General features: G+C 38.9%; 1 protein-coding gene across 1 annotated transcript in view; it reads left to right on the plus strand.

The window, feature by feature from the left end:
• The first annotated feature begins 3,408 nt into the window (after nt 1–3,408).
• Nucleotides 3,409–21,134, plus strand: part of osgn1 (oxidative stress induced growth inhibitor 1) — a 30,585-nt gene continuing 12,859 nt past the window's right edge. Inside the window, exons 1-5 of the mRNA XM_061977601.1 lie at nt 3,409–3,587; nt 13,006–13,068; nt 18,491–18,627; nt 18,706–18,897; nt 18,985–19,076. Coding sequence (XP_061833585.1) covers nt 13,011–13,068; nt 18,491–18,627; nt 18,706–18,897; nt 18,985–19,076 — 479 coding nt within the window. The 5' untranslated portion in view covers nt 3,409–3,587; nt 13,006–13,010. The remainder of the gene's footprint in view (nt 3,588–13,005; nt 13,069–18,490; nt 18,628–18,705; nt 18,898–18,984; nt 19,077–21,134) is intronic.

The following is a 21,134-nucleotide window of genomic DNA, read 5'->3' on the forward strand; positions in this document are numbered from 1 at the left end:
GTGCGTGTCCCGAACACCAGAGGCAGGTGAAACTAATAGGTCGCCATGGAAACTAAAACAAACAAGGGTGCACAACAACAGGAACTCACGGAGTCTTAAACTAACAGAAAATAACAAAAAACATGATCCAGACCACAGATCATGACAGAGATGGGTAGGTTGTGAGTTCAAACCCCGGCCGAGTCATACCAAAGACTATAAAAATGGGACCCATTACCTCCTCAGCATCAAGGGTTGGAATTGGGGGTTAAATCACCAAAAATGATTCCCGGGCGCGGCCACCGCTGCTGCTCACTGCTCCCCTCACCTCCCAGGGGGTGAACAATGTACCATAGTAGCAATATAAATATAACATATGTGTAATATTTACATATGATATATACAGTATATAATATATATAACAAATATCAATTACCATGTACAATATTACAGTATATGTAACAGCTGCAGCAAAAAAATAAAAAGGGCAGCATAAAAAAAGAGTAGATCCAGCAGAACGTAGCCATTCCTCTTTGCAGCACCTCTCAAGCTCCGTCAGGTTGGATGGGAAGCGTTGCTTTCCACCCGGGATGTCTCTGTGCATTGCTGCATTCATCTTTCCCTCTATCCTGACTAGTTTCCCAGTTCCTGCGGCTGAAAATCAACCCCACAGCATGATGCTGCCACCACCATGCTTGACTGCAGGGATGGTGTTGGCCTGGTGATGAGCGGTGCCTGGTTTCCTCCAAACATGACGCCTGGCATTCACGCCAAAGACTTCAGTCTTTGTCTCATCAGACCAGAGAATTTAGTATCTCATGGTCTGAGAGTCTTTCAGGTGCATTTTGGCAAACGTTTTACTAAGAAATGGCTTCCAACTGGCCACGATACCAGATTGCTGCAGAGATGGTTGTCCTTCTGGAAGGTTCTCCTCTCTCCACAGAGGAATGCCGTATCTCTGACAGAGTGACCATAGGGTTCTTGATTAAACTAAGGTGAATGCATACATTTGCAAAATTTAAAAAAATCAATTTTCCCATCGTCATCATGGAATATTGTGTGTAGAATTTTGAGGACAACAATGTATTTATTATAAGGCTGTAACATAACAAAATGTGGAGAAACTGAAGCGCTGTGAATGGAAGACAATCATGCAAATCAGTGTTGTTTTTATATTCAAATAATGTTGGGGCAATCACTACTCTGCATTAAATATAAAATATGTCTTTGTGAATAGAACTTGTTTTTAACCATGCTTCCCCACTTGCTGCTCATGTTAAATGAACATGTTTTTATTTCATTTAAATTGTATTGTACTGTATTTATGTTATTCACATATGAATAATGTTGTATAATAGACTGTATTTATATTATTCACATATGAATAATGCTGTATAATAGACTGTATTTATATTATTCACATGTGAATAATGCTGTGTAATAGACTGTATTTATATTATTCACATGTGAATAATGCTGTATAATAGACTGTATTTATATTATTCACATGTGAATAATGCTGTATAATAGACTGTATTTATGTTATTCACATGTGAATAATGCTGTAGAATAGACTGTATTTATGTTATTCACATGTGAATAATGCTGTATAATAGACTGTATTTATATTATTCACATGTGAATAATGCTGTATAATAGACTGTATTTATATTATTCGCATGTGAATAATGCTGTATAATAGACCGTATTTATGTTATTCACATGTGAATAATGCTGTATAATAGACTGTATTTATGTTATTCACATGTGAATAATGCTGTATAATAGACTGTATTTGTTATTCACATGTGAATAATGCTGTATAATAGACTGTATTTATATTATTCACATGTGAATAATGCTGTATAATAGACTGTATTTATGTTATTCACATGTGAATAATGCTGTATAATAGACTGTATTTATATTATTCACATGTGAATAATGCTGTATAATAGACTGTATTTATATTATTCACTTGTGAATAATGCTGTATAATAGACCGTATTTATGTTATTCACATGTGAATAATGCTGTATAATAGACCGTATTTTTATTATTCACATGTGAATAATGCTGTATAATAGACTGTATTTATATTATTCACATGTGAATAATGCTGTATAATAGACTGTATTTATGTTATTCACATGTGAATAATGCTGTATAATAGACTATTTATATTATTCACATGTGAATAATGCTGTATAATAGACTGTATTTATGTTATTCACATGTGAATAATGCTGTATAATAGACTGTATTTATATTATTCACATGTGAATAATGCTGTATAATAGACCGTATTTATGTTATTCACATGTGAATAATGCTGTATAATAGACTGTATTTATATTATTCACATGTGAATAATGCTGTATAATAGACTGCATTTATATTATTCACATGTGAATAATACTGTATAGTAGACTGTATTTATGTTATTCACATGTAAATAATGCTGTATAATAGACTGTATTCTGCGATGAGGTGGCGACTTGTCCAGGGTGTACCTCGCCTTCCGTCCGATTGTAGCTGAGATAGGCTCCAGCGCCCCCCGCGACCCCAAAGGGAATAAGCGTTAGAAAATGGATGGATGGAATAGACTGTATTTATGTTATTCGCATGTGAATAATGCTGTATAATAGACTGTATTTATGTTATTCACATGTGAATAATGCTGTATAATAGACTGTATTTATATTATTCATATGTGAATAATGCTGTATAATAGACTGTATTTATATTATTCACATGTGAATAATGCTGTATAATAGACTGTATTTATATTATTCACATGTGAATAATGCTGTATAATAGACCGTATTTATGTTATTCACATGTGAATAATGCTGTATAATAGACTGTATTTATATTATTCACATGTGAATAATGCTGTATAATAGACTGTATTTATGTTATTCACATGTGAATAATGCTGTATAATAGACTGTATTTATATTATTCACATGTGAATAATGCTGTATAATAGACTGTATTTATATTATTCACATGTGAATAATGCTGTATAATACCCTAAGTGTTTATTGTCTATTGTGAGCGAACTGTGGTGCTGAATTTCCCCCAGGGATCATTAAAGTACTTTCTATTCTATTCTATTGCAGCAACAACTTGATTACTCAATAAGAAAACTGTCGCAAAGTAACTTAAAGAAAACATTTTTGTATAATAAATACTTGTTACATACAAAGTACTACTTGCTTACTTTATTTTGAAGGCTAAATCAAAGTATTAATGATTGCGTGTTGAAAGAAAACATTCGCCGTCTCTCCACAGTGTCGTGGACCCTCGGCTTTTTCCACGAGTGTGGCCGATCTTCTTTGCCATGGCAACGCGAGAGGGGGGCGGGAGCCAAGGGGCGGAGCTCCCCGCTGATAGGCCGGCGAGACGACGGCTCGTGCTCGGTATATAATAATTGGTGAGTGTGCGGCGGTGCACCGCCACCTTCACGCCGCCGGTACCGATAGCAGGAAGCTCGGCCGAGCATAAGCGACCGAGAAGCCGGGAGACGACGGGGAAAACGCCCGGCCGTTTCTTCTACGAAAGTGTCCACCTCGACGGGAGCTACGTGACCTGGAAACAAAACGGTAGGCGCTTCGCCTGTACGCTATCATCGCGATTTGCGCATGCGCAGGTAGACTTGGCCGGCGACAATGGAGGCAATGAAGTAATAAACGCTTTATTTCCGTTGCCCGGCTCGTGCACGTACACGCACGCGCAGTGAGTGGACGCCGGCTGCGAGCGAGCGCGCGCGCGTGTACGCTCCTTTTTTACCATTCCCCCCCAACAAATGCATTTACTGTGGGATTTCAAATGATGACGTGACACATTAAAATACACGCGAAGTGTATAAACACAGCTTTTATATGACGTCATGGCAGTATATGGATGTGACTGTCATGATTATGTAACTCCTATATCCCGATACAGACCTGCGTAATGTTGATTTACGATATTGTGCATCGTTGTTGATAAAAAAAAATATATATATATATTTTAGCGTGTACTTTTGTCATTTCCAGAAAAAAGCCACACAAAATCTTTAAAAATGACATCATCTTGACATTATCATCTCTTTTTTTTAAATTTTTTTTTATAAACCTTATAATGTGCAAAATCCACATACAAGCAAATAAATAATTATGAATGAAATAAGTTTATTTCGGTCATATAATCCAGTGTTTTTCAACCACTGTGCCGCGGCATACTAGTGTACCGTGACATATTGTTTGGTGTGCCGTGGGAAATTATGTAATTTCACCTAATTGGGTTACAAATATTCTTTGCAAACCAGTATGTGCTGTCTAGAGCTCGCAGACTAACCGTGTAATACTCTTCCATGTCAGTAGGTGGCAGCAGGTAGCTAATTGCTTTGTAGACACCAGGAACATGGTTTGTCGGGATCACAATATGCAGATGACAGCGGGAGGCAGGGTGAAGGTAAAAAGTTATCTAATGCTTAAACTAAAAATAAACAAAAGGCATTGAAGCTTAGGGAAGGCTATGCAAAACAAAACTAAAACTGAACTGGCTGAGAAGTAAACAAAAACAGAATGCTGGACGACAGCAAAAGCTTACACAGCGCGTGGAGCAGACAGCGTAAAGCAGTAACCGCTTTATTGTTTATTTTAGTTTTATTATAAAACAGTAAACCTAATTGTTTTTTAAATGGAGACATTTACATTTAAAAAATCGAAACATTGCCTGTGCAATTAAGAGATTCATCTTTCATGACGGCCACAGTGTAATGACACTTTACACCCTGAAACTGTTTTGATTTTACAACAACTTAGAAGTCAACCTGCATCACGGAGTAGATTGAGTCGGACTTTTCCAGTGTGTACGTCACACCTGCCTCCCAAGCTCACTGTAAGCCAAAACAGCGGAAACGGTGTAGCGGAACATCAAATGAGTTAATAAGTGAACCCAGAAAACACCAACCTCCTCGTCATTCTCGTGTTTAACGCAATATCTCTTGCACGTCTGAAGTCAAAACAGTCCTTGAGTTGGAAAGAGAAGAACGTCAACAAGAAAGAAGGAAAACTCACAAGGCCTGTTTATACAAAACCCAAAACCATTGAAGTTGGCATCTTGTGTAAATGGTAAATAAAAAGAGAATACAACAAATCCTTTTGAATAGACTGCAAAGACAAGATATTTCATGTTCACACTGACAAACTTCATGTTTTTTTGCAAATAATCATTAACACATTGCAAAAAAGTTGGCACAAGGGCATTTTTACCACTGTGTTACATGGCCTTTCCTTTTAACAACACTCAGTAAAGGTTTGGGAACTGAGGAGACACATTTTTGAAGTGGAATTCTTTCCCATTCTTGCTTGATGTACAGCTTAAGTTGTTCAACAGTCCGGGGGTCATCATTGTGGTATTTTAGGCTTCATAATGCGCCACACATTTTCAATGGGAGACAGGTCTGGACTACAGGCAGGCCAGTCTAGTACCTGCACTCTTTTACTATGAAGCCCCACTGTTGTAACACGTGCAGAATGTGGCTTGGCATTGTCTTGCTGAAATAAGCAGGGGCGTCCATGATAATGTTGCTTGGATGGCAACATATGTTGCTCCAAAAGCTGTATGTACCTTTCAGCATTAATGGCACCTTCACAGATGTGTAAGTTACCCATGTCTTGGGCACTAATACACCCCCATACCATCACACATGCTGCCTTTTACACTTTGCGCCTAGAGCAGTCCGGATGGTTCTTTTCCTCTTTGGTCCGGAGGACACGACGTCCACAGTTTCCAAAAACAATTTGAAATGTGGACTCGTCAGACCACAGAACACTTTTCCACTTTGCATCAGTCCATCTTAGATGAGCTCAGGCCCAGCGAAGCCGGCGGCATTTCTGGGTGTTGTTGATAAAGGGCTTTGGCTTTGCATAGTAGAGTTTTAACTTGCACTTACAGATGTAGCGACCAACTGTAGTTACCGACAGTGGGTTTCTGAAGTGTTCCTGAGCCCATGTGGTGATATCCTTTACACACTGTCGTCGCTTTTTGATGCAGTACCGCCTGACGGATGGAAGGTCACGGGCTTAGCTGCTTACGTGCAGTGATTTCGCCAGATTCTCTGAACCCTTTGATGATATTACGGAGCGTAGATGGTGAAATCTCTAAATTCCTTGCAATAGCTGGTTGCGAAATGTTGTTCTTAAACTGTTGGACAATTTGCTCAGGCATTTGTTGACAAAGTGGTGACCCTCGCCCCATCCTTGTTTGTGAATGACTGAGCATTTCATGGAAGCTGCTTTTATCCCAATCATGGCACCCACCTGTTCCCAATTAGCCTGTTCACCTGTGCGATGTTCCAAATAAGTCTTTGATGAGCATTCCTCAACTTTATCAGTCTTTTTTGACACTTGTGCCAGCTTTTTTGAAACATGTTGCAGGCATCAAATTCCAAATGAGCTAATATTTGCAAGAAAATAACAAAGTTTACCAGTGTGAACGTTAAGCATCTTGTCTTTGCAGTCTATTCAATTGAATATAAGTTGAAAAGGATTTGTTTATTTACCATTTACACAACGTGACAACTTCACTGCTTTTGGCTTTTGTACTTGAATCATGGTTTTTACTGTCATGGGTGGTTGTTTACTTTCATAAGTGGTAGTTTACTGTCCTAAGTGGGCTTCTCTGTAACTATTACCACAATAATGGAGTCCGAGGTCATGGGTGGGTCAGACTGCATGAAGCCAGACAAGCACTGCGTTCATCATGTCCTTTCAATATTAGTTTGAGATTTCCTCTTTATCAGTTATCATCTTAACAGTTTCGGCTTCGGGAGTTTTATTTTGAAAGTTTCCCGGCCCGACGTACTGTGTCTAAACACAGATAACCAGAAAACGGTGACGGCTCTTGACGAAGCCCAGAGCCAGGGCCCAAACTGTGATTAGTAGGGGTGTAACGGTACACACAAATTTGGGTTTGGTACGTACCTCGGTTTAGAGGTCACGATTCGGTTCATTTTCGGTACAGTAAGAAAACAACAAAATATACATTTTTTGGTTATTTATTTACCAAATTTGTAAACAATGGCTTTATCCTTTTAACATTGGGAACACTATAATAATTCTGCCCACGTTAATCAACATTAAACTGCCTCAACTTGTTGCTCAGATTAAATAAAATGACAAAACTTTTCTTCTACATATAAAAAGTGCAACATTAAACAGTTTCAAGTCAACTCATCATGCTTCATTTATTACAGCATTTGGGAAGCCTGTAGTTGATTTTTATCATGTAAATGTTATATATGTATCAACATGTGATAGCAGGGACCCTGCCATTCAAAACTAGGCTGCTGCATTACTAATGATTCATGTAACTATAGCTGAAAAAAATGGTACAATAGCAATAGGAGAGACTATTCATCCCTGAAGACCATGGAGTTCATGTAGGCTTAATGATGCACTTACATTATTATATCAACTATCAGAGACAGAAACTCTTCATTTAACATAATGTCCTTTTTTGCTGCTTCAACACAGCTCAATCAACACAGAAAAAGGTAAAGTGAAATAACAGACAGACAGGGCTTTGCTGTCCGTAACACACACACACACACACACACACACACCGCAAAATGAGCTAACGTTACGCTAAAGGCGAATTAGCCTTCACCTCAAGCCAGGACTGTGAGCGAGCTGAGCTGCCTTTTATATTTCTAGAAGGTCAACGGGCTCATAGTGATGTTACTAGTAGTTGACTGGGAGGTGTTTATTATCATTTGGGGAAAGTCCGTTGCCTGATGATTACTACATGCGCTCTGAATACGCACTGCTGATTGGTTGTTACCGCTCTGTGTGTAACCAATCAGATGGTTGTGTGGGTGGGACAATGCTGGGTGTGTGTAGAGGACTGACAGAAACAGGCAGAAGGAAGCGGAGGCGGCTACTTAATATGTCCGTGTGGAAACTCGTTCGGTACACAACCGAACCGAACCGAAACGGTTCAATACAAATACACGTACCGTTACACCCCTAGTGATTAGGTATGAGAACAAGTTCCTTACAAAAATCAGCATTGCATGGACACATTGAAGAGACAAGTCAGGATGCAGCCAAGGGGTGTTTGCATATCAATCGCTGCTTTACGGCCGCATAATTCCAATCTGGTTATCCGTCTAGATGGCGACAGGTGACTGGGACGTCAACACGTAGCTTGGCCGCGAGCGAGGCAATCGGCTCTTGTTTGTTTCCTGTTCTTTGAAGACAGTTTGTGGAACAAGTTTTGACCGCAAAATAATGTTAGAGGTGCGGCCTTGGCAAGGTCCAAGTGAGTGAAAGGAAGACGCGTATTCTTGACTGGCAACAGAATGTCAGCAGACGGACATTCTGTTGCAGTGACCATTTCATTCTCCATTCCACTCGTAATGATGAATTATAATGCAACCCTTTCAAAACAGCTTGTGAGTTACAAAAGCTCTTCTGAAGTACGCCTTATGCATGCGGTCTTAAGAGGCCTATAAATACGTCTTTGAAATTGTTTTGAATATTTAATTGACAAAAATCAGAGAATGTTCATCAATCTAATTAAACAAGAGAGCAATACCATCGTTATATTTAGCATAGACATTTACAACGCAATTGAGAAGACAAAACAAAAATGTATAAAAGCAACAGTATGAATAATACTAATACATTTAAACAATAATACATCTGTGTATTGTGTTTTTTAATGTAGTTGTCTTTATTTCACCATCAATTTGCCAGACTAGAGATGGACTATTTGACTTTATAAAATGTTTGGGAAGCAATTTTTTTTTTTTTTTTTTTTTTTTTTAAACAAAGCCAGTTTTCTTTTAAGTAATATAGAAATTGATCATAGCTGTTTATGTATTTCATGGAGGAATGAAGTTAATCATAGAACTGGCATCCAATGTTATTAAAAAAGTATAGATTTTGAACCGAGAATCAATTATGAAAGAATCGAATCGCATTAGAGCCCAAAGATTCACAGCCCTAAAAATGTGACTACCGTATTTAAAAAAAAAATGGGAGAAAAAAACAAAACTTTTTTTTTTTTTTTAAATAAATTCTCAAAAATCATGAACCAATTTAGAATCAGAATAAGTAAACATTCAGATGTAGATGTGAATCTTTTTTTTTTAGGACCCCTACTCCGATGTGTCCCTAATGATCTCCTCTGTATTTGTAGTTTTTGCCACTACCGTACATCGGGGATATTCATCTCAATTGTTTTGGGGGCCACATTTCTAGAAAGCTAAGAACCGGGCGGGCTGCACTTCTCTATTCACTATTAGTCTTATTTGATATATTCTCGGAGAACCAGCGTCCTCATTTGTTGTTTGGTCACAGAAGCGTTCTGCTGTTTTTAAGGACCTTCTGTAAAAAAGCTAGTCAAAGACAGTCTAGTGGTTTGAAGAAGCTGCGGCAAAAATGTGAGACTCCAGTTGAATAGTCCAAATGATGAAAAAGAGAGGACCTGAAATGGAACTTTGGGGAACACCACTAGTACAACTAAATATGTTGACTGCATCTAAAGTAAACAAGCTACAGCAACACCTAAGGTAAAGAAATCACAGTCTGAAAAAAAAAAGTTGTCTGCCAACAAGAGAGGACTGAAAGGGTCACAAGTCACAAGTTAAAATGTCAACGCAAGGATCCAAGTTCCTACTGGAACAGAAACACTCTTGTGTTTTTAGGAATTTCCTGCAAAGATCTGGTGTGAACTGAACTCGTGTGATGTCGTTCCTAGCGTTAAATAGCATTGCTCCATATGTTCATCAAAGTGGACCACGGGGTCACTTCTAGGATCCCCTGAGAGAAGTGATTTAATGTCTTGGTCTTTGGACCACAGCCTGCATGGTAACAAATAACAGCCATAATTACATCAATAATAGTATATTAGTACTGCTTCCTATCTGTACTGAAAACAGAACCGCTGCCTTCAAACCCAGGTACCAACTGAACCAAGATTTTTTTCAATAGGCGATAGACATTAAGGAATCATAGCTTGTCCTGTTTTGGACACATTTTCCAGAAAGTTGACCTCCAAACACTTCACTAACAAACCCTTATTTCCATATTTTGGACAAGGTGGTAGAATAGTGGTGAAATGATGTGTTGAGAAAATGATCCCGATTGCGGCTGCAGAGACGGTTGAGGAGGGAGAGGGATTCTGAGGAACATAAAAGCTGATTTAAAGACCACACGCCCAAGAATAAGAAGGGTCAAATGAGAAGGTTCTGGAATGTTGGAGTGCTATCTTCTTCCAGGCCTTTGTTGTTGTTTTTTTTTCCGAGGTCATTTCCATGGTGAAAGCCTCAGGGCAGGACATGACGCGGCGTCCCGTGCTCAGGTGGACTAGTCTTGTATAAATAAAGAAGGCAGGCTCGTAGCTGGAAGGCTGCCAGCGGCTGCGAGCAACCCCCCCCCCCCCCCCCCAGCTTCAAGGCCACGCTTGGGCTGCCTGCCAAGCGCTTATGCAAGTCAACTTCTTTTTCACCCTGCCCAAATCCGGGTCATTAGTTCCTCCTTCGTGAGGAACTTTTTTATTCAATTTCTGCTATTTCAGCTCTTCCACACGTGTGTCCTTTTTTGGCTGAGATCATGTGTGTCAGCATGACTCGGCAGTTTGTCTGAGACAATCACAAGGCCCGGCCCGATAAACCACAACTATTGTCAACATTATTTTGGGACCAAATGAACCACTGATGAAATGATAATACATATTATCAATGTTTATTTATATAGCCCTATTATACCCTTTCAAATGCAACAAACTTGTTTTTCTCCTATATTTTAACATTGTAATTGGAATGTTAACTTTTAAGTAAACAAGTCAAATAAAACGCATAGTAGAAATAAAATATACAGTTGTATAAAGTACAGATTCTAAGCATTGGAATCATTTCTACAGTTTGACAATATATTGAAATGGTAATGATGTTGTATTATGCCCAGGTGGCCCAGTTTACTGCCCTCTTTATGCTGTTTTGCAAGACGCCTGTCACGTGACTTCAAACTTGACACCTCATTGGCTGTTTCTGAGACAGGATCCATTGCTTCAGTCTTAATTTACTGGAAGTGAGTCTTGCTTTTTGAAGCAGCACATTTTTCGACACTGAATTTTTTTACACTTAATATTTTTTATACACTGAATTGTTTTTACCCTTTTTTTTATACAATACATTTTTTATACACTGAAAATTTTTACATCGATTTTTTTTACACTGAATTTTTGAACTTTTTTCTACAAAAAGAATGTCGGAAGCTAGTAATGCTAACACAGACACTCGTAAACGTTAGGAGTGTAACGGTACACAAAAATTTGGGTTCGGTACGTACCTTGGTTTGGAGGTCATGGTTCGGTTCATTTTCGGTACAGTAAGAAAATGACAAAATATAAATGTTTTGGTTATTTATTTACCAAATTTGCAAAATCTTCCACCAAAAATATTTTTCTTAGTGTAATATTTGATGTGAAGTAATGGGAACCTTGGATAGGTCAATAATTCATAATAACATTGATTTTGATTCAATATTATGTTTTGAGCAATGACAGTTTGAAAGAAAAAAAACAACAGATTTGTTTTATTAGCCAACATTGCAACTTTTTCTAAATTACATTTCACCTTTAAGCTTTTTTATTTCACTTTTGTTATGTTTTTGTTTATTTGAATAGTATTTTTAGAATGTGTCGTGGGCCTTTAAAACATTAGCTGTGGGCCGCAAATGGCCTCCGGGGCACACTTTTGACACCCCTGCTATAGATAATAAAAAATGAAATGTGATAAATCTATGGATAAAAAGCAGAGCCTGGCGACGCATGCGCTTTTATCATAACTCTCTCTCTCTCTCTGTCTCTGCCCCTCCCTCACCAATGCTGCTGTTTGTTTTGTTTTTAACCCCTTCTTAACCCTGAACGTACATTGAAAATACACGCAACCCTAACTCAAAATGCCGGACATTTGAGGCATTTAAGAAACTCTGCCCTGACAGCTCCGCAAAAGAGGACATGTCCGGTCAAAAGAGGACGTATGGTCAGTCTATCCTAGCCCGTTAGCTGCTAGCATGCCGTGTGGTGTGCCTCGGTGTGCATTGTTTACACAACGTGCGTTACGCTACTTAATATGTCCGTGTGGAAACTCGTTCGGTACACCTCTGAACCGAACCGGAACACCCGTACCGAAACGGTTGAATACAAATACACGTACCGTTACACCACTAGTAAATGTGTTAGCATATTCGCTAATACTCACGACGCTGGCTTGATTACAATACGATAGTTGGTACAAATATGCATTAAGACACCCCTACAGACAGCACACGTGACGGTTTAGTAAGCATGAATTGTTTTAGTTATATTGTAAAACTTCCTAGCGTTACTTGGAGTGATGAAGAAACGCTATGGACGACTAGAATACGGAACGTAGTCCACTTTAAACGACGCTACACTGGCTCGTGGCGATGCATAGTATGTTCACTTCCTGTCCCAGACTGGTGGGAACTTATTTTGAGATTTCATTGGGATGCCTTGGTGTGCCCATTTCATCTGAATATGAACACATGAAGGCAGAAAGAAATAATATGATAAATATTAAGTATTGGAGCTGAAGTGACAAAAACAGGTCAAAGTAATATAATGAACAGATAAATATATAACAGACTTTTACACCCTCATGAGGATAAGAGGGATAGAAAATGCGAGGTTGAGTAAAGTACCACTTTGACATTCTGTGACCACAAACGAAAAAGCCTTATTTTGCTGTCAACAGTTCAAGTTAATTTGACTCCTTGCAACCTGTCGCTGTGTGACACCTGAAGTTGGTGGGCGAGGTCAGCGGAAACGTAACGCCGCGCGCGGCTGCCGGTAACCACGGCAACAAGAAGCGGCCCCTGCTCCGTGTGCTCGTTAGCTGAGATCACAAAGAACATAACGATGTCGTCGCCGCCACTTTGTTAACGTTCTAATGACTTCTAACACCCGTCGACTTCCTTTGTCTCTCTTCTCTCCCCCCAGACAGCATGGAGCGCTGCGACAAAGAAATGGAGTCCGGAGAGATCCTGCCTGTGGTGATTATTGGTAAGAAAAACACACAACACACTTGTTGTCCAACCATTCAAGTGGTTGTTTCAAGGCTTCTCTAAACCACCTAGACTTTATTTATTCCACAATGGGGAAATAATGTTGTTGCAGAGCAGATACAAAATTCTACAAAAATAAGATAAAACACATTAAAAAAAGAGGGAAACGTTACATAAAAGACAAAAGAGAACAGAGCGAATGCAACCAGCTGCCACTTCAGTGGCGCCATTTCTACACACAGCTACAAAAAGAAAACACAATGAAAAAACAAAAAACTGAGCAATAAATAATGCAAACCCCATTTCCATATGAGTTGGGAAATTGTGTTAGATGTAAATATAAACGGAATACAATGATTTGCAAATCCTTTTCAAGCCATATTCAGTTGAATATGCTACAAAGACAACATATTTGATGTTCAAACTCAAACTTTATTTTTTTTTGCAAATAATAATTAACTTAGAATTTCATGGCTGCAACACGTGACAAAGTAGTTGGGAAAGGGCATGTTCACCACTGTGTTACATGGCCTTTCCTTTTAACAACACTCAGTAAACGTTTGGGAACTGAGGAAACTAATTGTTGAAGCTTTGGAAGTGGAATTATTTCCCATTCTTGTTTTATGTAGAGCTTCAGTCGTTCAACAGTCCGCTGTGGTATTTTAGGCTTCATAATGCGCCACACATTTTCCATAGGAGACAGGTCACAATTCTTTTCGTAGTTTGGCCGGGGGTGCGACTTATACTCAGGAGCGACTTATGTGTGAAATGATGAACACATTAGCGTAAAATATCAAATAATATTATTGATCTCATTCACGTAAGAGACTAGACGTATAAGATTTCATGGGATTTAGCGATTAGGAGTGACAGATTGTATAGCATGTTCTATATGTTATAGTTATTTGAATGACTCTTACCATAATATGTTACGTTAACATACCAGTTGGTTATTTATGCCTCATATAACGTACACTTATTCAGCCTGTTGTTCACTATTCTTCATTTATTTTAAATTGCCTTTCAAATGTCTATTCTTGCTGTTGGCTTTTATCAAATACATTTCCCCCAAAAATGCCACTTATACTCCAGTGCGACTTATATATGTTTTTTCCCTTCTTTATTATGCATTTTCAGCCGGAGCGACTTATACTGTGAAAAATCCGGTACACACTTTCAGGTTGAGTGCATGGCAAAACAAAAGGGGGCACTCTAAACTTTGTGAGGCCATTTTAGCCCATCAGAAGGCAGGAAAAAGGCACAATAAGAATTATGCAGGAGAAATGTAGTGATTGAATCATACCTCAATCAACTGATGGAATATTCCGCATGAACAATAAACTTAAGAAAAAAGGAGATAATGTTTTGCTCGACCTCCGTTAGTCTTTACTGTGGCAAAGAACACACTTCCTGTGACTACAGCAATAAAACATGCGGGTAATATTAGTATTTATTCAGCTAATGACACAATGAAGACTTTGCCTGACTTATTGATGTCAGGTGGTGTTACACCTGATGCACACCTGAGTCACAGCAGAGGGTTAGGTCATGACACAATGTGCTGTGTCATGCTGATACTCTGCTTTGTTTGTTCAAGAGGATGAAAGAGGAGTGCAGAATGAGGCAAGCAACAGAATGTAGAGAGTATGTCTTTTATTTGACACTTGCTTTGTTCCAAGATTGGTTCGTGTTTTGTTGAGTTAGACTCCCTTAGTTCTGTTTCAGCACCCCCTTGCTTTGTGTTTTCTTGGTTGCCATGGGTGCTGATTATTTCACCTTCATCCGATTCGTGTTCAGGACGCTCACCTGCTCCCGGGCACTAATCAGAGAGCTACTTATTCCTGCTACATGCTGCCTCCGGAGTTCCGTCTGCAGCTTTGGGAAACAATCCACCGTAACAAAGATTCATTTGTAGATTCCATTTTCAGATTGGCACCGACAGCTCAAATGTAATAAAAAAAAATGCTTACTTAACTCTTTCTATTTGACTTTCGTCCACCATGATTTGCATCCGTTTTACATTTTAATGATATCCAAATATTCCCTCTTCATATTTATTTAAGTTTACTGACAGTTTATGCCCAGCCATATTTTTATGGTTCCACTTCCTCCGTGTTCACACAAAACATGTGTTAGCATTACAGATATTATTTATGCATATAGTAGGCTTGTCCCGGTACTAATATTTTGGTAGCGGTACCAAAATGTATATATTTCGATACTTTTCTAAATAAAGGGAACCACAAAAAATGTCATTATTGGCTTTAATTTACCGGGAAATCTTTTGATACATTAAACACATGTTTCTTATTGCAATCAAATAAGAATTTAGTCCTTAAATAAAATGTTGAACATACTATTTGTCTTTTAGTAGTAAGTAAACAAACAAAGTCTCCTAATTAGTCTGCAGTAGCATATTGTCATTTGAATTCTATTATTTTGTCAATATTATGATGGATTATTAATCTGCTTGTTCATTTACTGTTAATATCTGCTTACTTTCTGTTCTAACATGTTCTATCTACACTTCTGTTCAAATGTAATAATCACTTATTCTTCTCTTCCTTGATACTTTATGTAAGTTTTGGCTGCTACTCCAAATGTTTGTTTCAATCCAAATAGCAAGTAGTTTCATGATCATGATCATACATTGGTCATAATTCAAGTTCTCCCGTGTCCAGGGACGCATTTCCTGACTTTATAAACAATAACAAAATGACAAAATATTGATGTAATCATTGTATTATTGACGAGATGCGCTTCTTGTACTTGATATCGTTACTGTCGATATTTGTAGATCCACCCATTTGTTTACATTTAGGAGCGCTAGCTTCCTGTTAGCGGTTAGCTATTGTATCCTCCTACGGTGAAGCATGTTTAGTTATTATTGTAAGAAACCTTGCCTATTTGTCGCCACAAAGGCGAGAATTAGTGATTTAGAAGTAGCTAAAACACTACGGCGAGACATTTACCGCTACTAGTTAACTATATTTTGAAGCAACAGCTTCAGTGTTTATACGCTACTTTATGTTGTATATTTTTATGAGATTTGCAAATAATTTTGTCATCCATTATTACATCTAAAAATGTGTTTTCTGATACTCTTTTAATATCTACTCTATTTGTACTTGTTTGTTTCCCTTCTACTGTTTACGAATATAATGATCATTTTACTAAGATTGAAAGAGAGTCTGTTTTTGTCAAACCATCTCTTTCAATGATTCATTATTTCTTCTGGTAATATTTCTATTGTGTTCTCTCATCAACAAAACGTCCGCAAATAATACTAACTTTCACGTCTTTTGTAACTTTACCAATGTCCATTGAACAATTTTGGTCCCGGTATTGATCCCTGGGGTACACCACAGGATATATTCAGCGTTCGCCTATCTTCACGTATTGTTTCCTGTTGGTTAAGTAGCCTCTTACTTGGTTCAGGACCAACCCTCTGATGCCATACCGTTCTATTTTTTTCTATTCAAATATTGTCAATAATTGTGTCAAATGATGATGCACATTGTTTACCAACTATTGCATTTGTAATTTTGAATAAAGCCATCATTTTATGTGATGTGCCACATTATTTTATGTGGGCAGCCACATCCATTTTCAAATGATATGCCACATTATTTTATGTGATATGCCGCCTTAATTAAGTGGCCCGCCACTTCATTTTTTTATATGGTATGCCACATTATTTTATGTGGGCAGCCACATCCATTTTCAAATGGTATGCCACATTATTTTACGTGATATTCAGCATTAATTTATGTAGGCCGCAACTTTCATGTTCTGTGGTCTGGATTATGTTTTGTTATTTTTTGTTAGTTTTTGGACTCCATTAGTGCCTGTTTTTGTGCACTCTTGTTTGTTTTAGTTTCCATAACGACTCATTAGTTTCACCTGCCTCATGTGTTGGGATCACGCACCTGCTCTAATCAGAGACTATTATTTAAGCCTGTTTTGCCTGGCGACATTACTCTGTGCTGCTCTGCTCATGCTCTGTACATTGATTGTTTCATGCTCTTTCCTTGCCATAGTTTGATGCTCGTTCCATCAAAGTAAGTTTTGTTTATTCACGCCACAGTTAGCGAGTTTTTTGTTTCATGTCCATAGTTTATGCTAAGTTTTAGCTTTTGTTTCCTGCGTTAAGTTGTCATCATTTTTTATGAGATATGCCACATTATTGTATGTGAAATGCTGCATTAATTTTGGTGACATGTCACATTAATGTATATGGCCGCCACATTATTTTATGTGATATTCCGCTTTAATTTATGTGGCCCGCAACATCATTTTTTATATGATATGCCACATTATTTATGTGATTTGCTGCGTTAATTTATGTGGCCAGCCACATTATTTTATGTGATATTCCGCTTTAATTTATGTGGCCCGCAACATCATTTTTTATATGATATGCCACTTTATTTATGTGAAACGCTGCATTAATTTAGGTGACATGCCACATTAATGTATATGGCCCGCCACATTATTTTATGTGATATTCTGCTTCAATTTGTGTGATCCGCAACATGATTTTTTATGATATGCCACGTTATTTTATGTCATATGCCGCATCATTTTATGTGGCCAGCCACATTATTTTATGTGATATTCCGCTTTAATTTATGTGGCCCGCAACATCATTTTTTATATGATATGCCACATTATTTTAGGTGATATGCCGCATCATTTTACGTGGCCAGCCACATTATTTAATGTAATATTAAGCTTTAATTTATGTGGCCTGCAACATTGTTTTTTATATGATATGCCACATTATTTGATGTGAAACACTGCATTAATTTAGGTGACATGCTACATTAATGTATATGGCACGCCACATTATTTGATGTGATATTCCGCATTAATTTTTGTGGCCTGCCACATTATTTGATGTGATATGCTGCATTAATTTATGTGGCCCGCCACATGATTTTTCATATGATATGCCACATTATTTGAAGTTATATTCCACAATAATTGATGTGACCTGCTGCATCATGCTGTGTTATTTCAATTGAAGCCATGTGTGTTGAAACATCAGCTGTGTATCCAATCTGTTATTGAACAGTTGTTCAATGATTCTGGTGTTTAATAAATGGCTACATGTTTCATGTTGTGTTGGTTACACAAGTGACACCTATGAAGGGTTCAGGAACCGTGTGCGGCTCCTTTCTTGTGTCCAGACATGCTGAGTCATGGCACTGTTGTCTCTTGTCTTTGTGGACATCTTCGACATGCAAGCAAGCTTTCAACATGTCCGAAAAGGAGCTTGTTTAGTTCTAGGCCTTCTCTCCATGTCCCAGCATGGACTAGTGACCTTTGGCTCAAAACAGTGTTAGAGTACCAGAAAGTGTTGATGGTGTGAAGTGCAACACAACCATGACACCCAAGCTCTGCTCTGCGTCTCCTAGGCAACGGCCCATCAGGGATCTGCCTGTCCTACCTGTTGTCGGGCTACACCCCCTACCTGTCGCCTGAGGCGTCGCACCCCAACCCCCTGCTGCACAGCAAGCTGGCCGAGCAGCCCGGCCTGTCGCTGCTGGAGCAGGTAACGCCACACACACACACACACACACACGGCAGGTCATTGGCGAGTACGCTCAAGGTGGCGGTCTGTCCTCTGCAGGACCTGGAGTACCTGTGCGAGGGTCTGCAGGGACGCTCGTCCAACCCAGTGGCCGTCCTCTTCGACTCGCTGCTGCTCCCCGACAGCGACTTCGGGATGGAGCACACGTCTCCGCTGGAGTGGCGCTACGAGCCCGAGCGTGCCGTGCCGCACTTGGTCCTGGGGAAGGGTCCGCCGGGAGGAGCCTGGCATGTACGTAGACCCCCCCCCCCCCCCCCCCCCCCCCATTTCCCTGCTTCAGTGTGCGTTGATGTGCAATTGTCTGTGTGCGGCTTGCAGGCCATGGAAGGTTCCATGCTCACGCTGAGCTTGGCCAACTGGATGGAGCTGCCAGGACTCAAACTGAAGGACTGGATGAAAGACAAGCGCAGGTCAGTTGGTCTGTTGATGCTGCGTGAAACTCTCTTCCGCTATGCTAAAAAGAAAACCTCCATTAGGCAGCAAAATGTCCCTTTACATTTGCTACAATCTGTTCCAGTGTCAAACTGCCAGCCATGCAAAACATCATTCATTTGCTACAATCTGTTCCAGTGTCAAACTGCCAGCCATGCAAAACATCATTCATTTGCTATCATCTGTTCCAGTGTCAAACTGCCAGCCATGTTTGTGTTGCAAAACATCAATCATTTGCTATCATGCTATCATGCTATCATGCTGTCCCAGTGTCAAACTGCCAGCCATGCAAAACATCATTTCCATCACAGGTGTCAAACTCAACCAATCTGGCCCACCACAACATTTGTATGTGGTCTGTGGCCTGTCACCTCATTTTTAATTAGCCTGCCGCTTATTTTATGTGATATGCCGCATTATTTGTTGTGGCCCGCAATGTCATTTTAAGTGGCCTGCCACAACATTTTATGTTGTATGCTGCTTTATTTTATGTGGCCCGTCCCATCATTTTTTAATTAGCCTGCCGCGTTATTTTATGTAATATGCCGCTTTATTTTGTGTGTCATTAATGTGGCCCGACAGATAATTTTATATGATATGCAGCATTAATTTATGTGACCCACTGCGTCATTTTATGTGATATGCCACATAAACTTATGTGATATGCCACATTAACTTATGTGATATGCCATGTTATTTAATGTGATATGGCACATCATTTTATGTGGTCCCCCACCTCATTTTATGTGATATTTCACATTAATTTATGTGACAGGCCGTTTAAATTTCAGTGGCCCGCGACATTATTATATGTCATATTCCACATTCATTTACGTGGCCCGCCACATTATTTTTTACATAATCTGCCACGTCATTTTATATTATATGCCATAGGGCCCGGCACATCATTTTATATATAATCTGCCACATCATTTTATATGATATGCTACATTAATTTATGTGGCTTGCCACATTATTTTATGTGATATTCCGTATTAATTTATGTGGCCCGCAACATCATTTTATGTGATATGCCGCATAAATTTACGTGGCCTGCCACATCTTTTTATGTGATATGCTGCGTTAATTTATGTGGCCCGCCACATAATTTTTTATACAATATGCCACATCATTTTATGTGTTATGCCACGTTAATTTATGTGGCCCGCAACATCATTTTATGCAGCATTAATTTATGTGGCTCTCCACATTTTTGTATGTGATATTCCGCTTTCATTTATGTGGCCCGCCACATCATTTTTATATGATATGCCACATCATTTTATGTGATATGCCACATTAATTTATGGTTCGCTGCATTAATTTATGTGGTGGTCCACCGTATCAATTTATGTGATATGCTGCATTAATTTATGTGATATGCTGCATTAATTTATGTGATATGCTGCATTAATTTATGTTATATGTTTCATTCATTTATGTGATATGCTGCATTAATTTACAGTTAGGTCCATAAATATTTGGACATTGACACAATTGTCAGTATTCCAGCTCTGTACAACACCACAATGAATTTGAAATGAAACAATTAAGATGTGCTTTAAGTGTACACTCTGAGCTTTAATTTGAGGGTATTTACATCCAAATCAGGTGAACGGTGTAGGAATTACAACACATTTTATATGTGCCTTCCACTTTTTAAGGGACCAAAAGTAATTGGACAAACTAACATAATCATAAATCAAATTGTCACTTTTTAATACTTTGTTGCAAATCCTTTGCAGTCAATGACAGCCTGAAGTGTGGAACACATAGACATCACCAGACGCTGGGTTTGGTCCATGGTGATGCTCTGCCGGGCCTCTGTTGCAGCGGTCTTCACTTCCTGCTTGTTCTTTGGGCATTTTCCCTTCAGTTTCGTCTTCAGCAAGTGAAATTCATGCTCAATGGGATTCAGGTCAGGTGATTGACTTGGCCATTGCACAACATTTCACTTATTTGCCTTAAAAAACTCTTTGGTTGCTTTCGCAGTATGCTTCGGGTCATTGCCCATCTGCATTGTGAAGCGCCGTCCA

The sequence above is a fragment of the Nerophis lumbriciformis genome, linkage group LG18 (genome assembly GCF_033978685.3).
Source record: "Nerophis lumbriciformis linkage group LG18, RoL_Nlum_v2.1, whole genome shotgun sequence".
NCBI classification, from domain to species: domain Eukaryota; kingdom Metazoa; phylum Chordata; class Actinopteri; order Syngnathiformes; family Syngnathidae; genus Nerophis; species Nerophis lumbriciformis.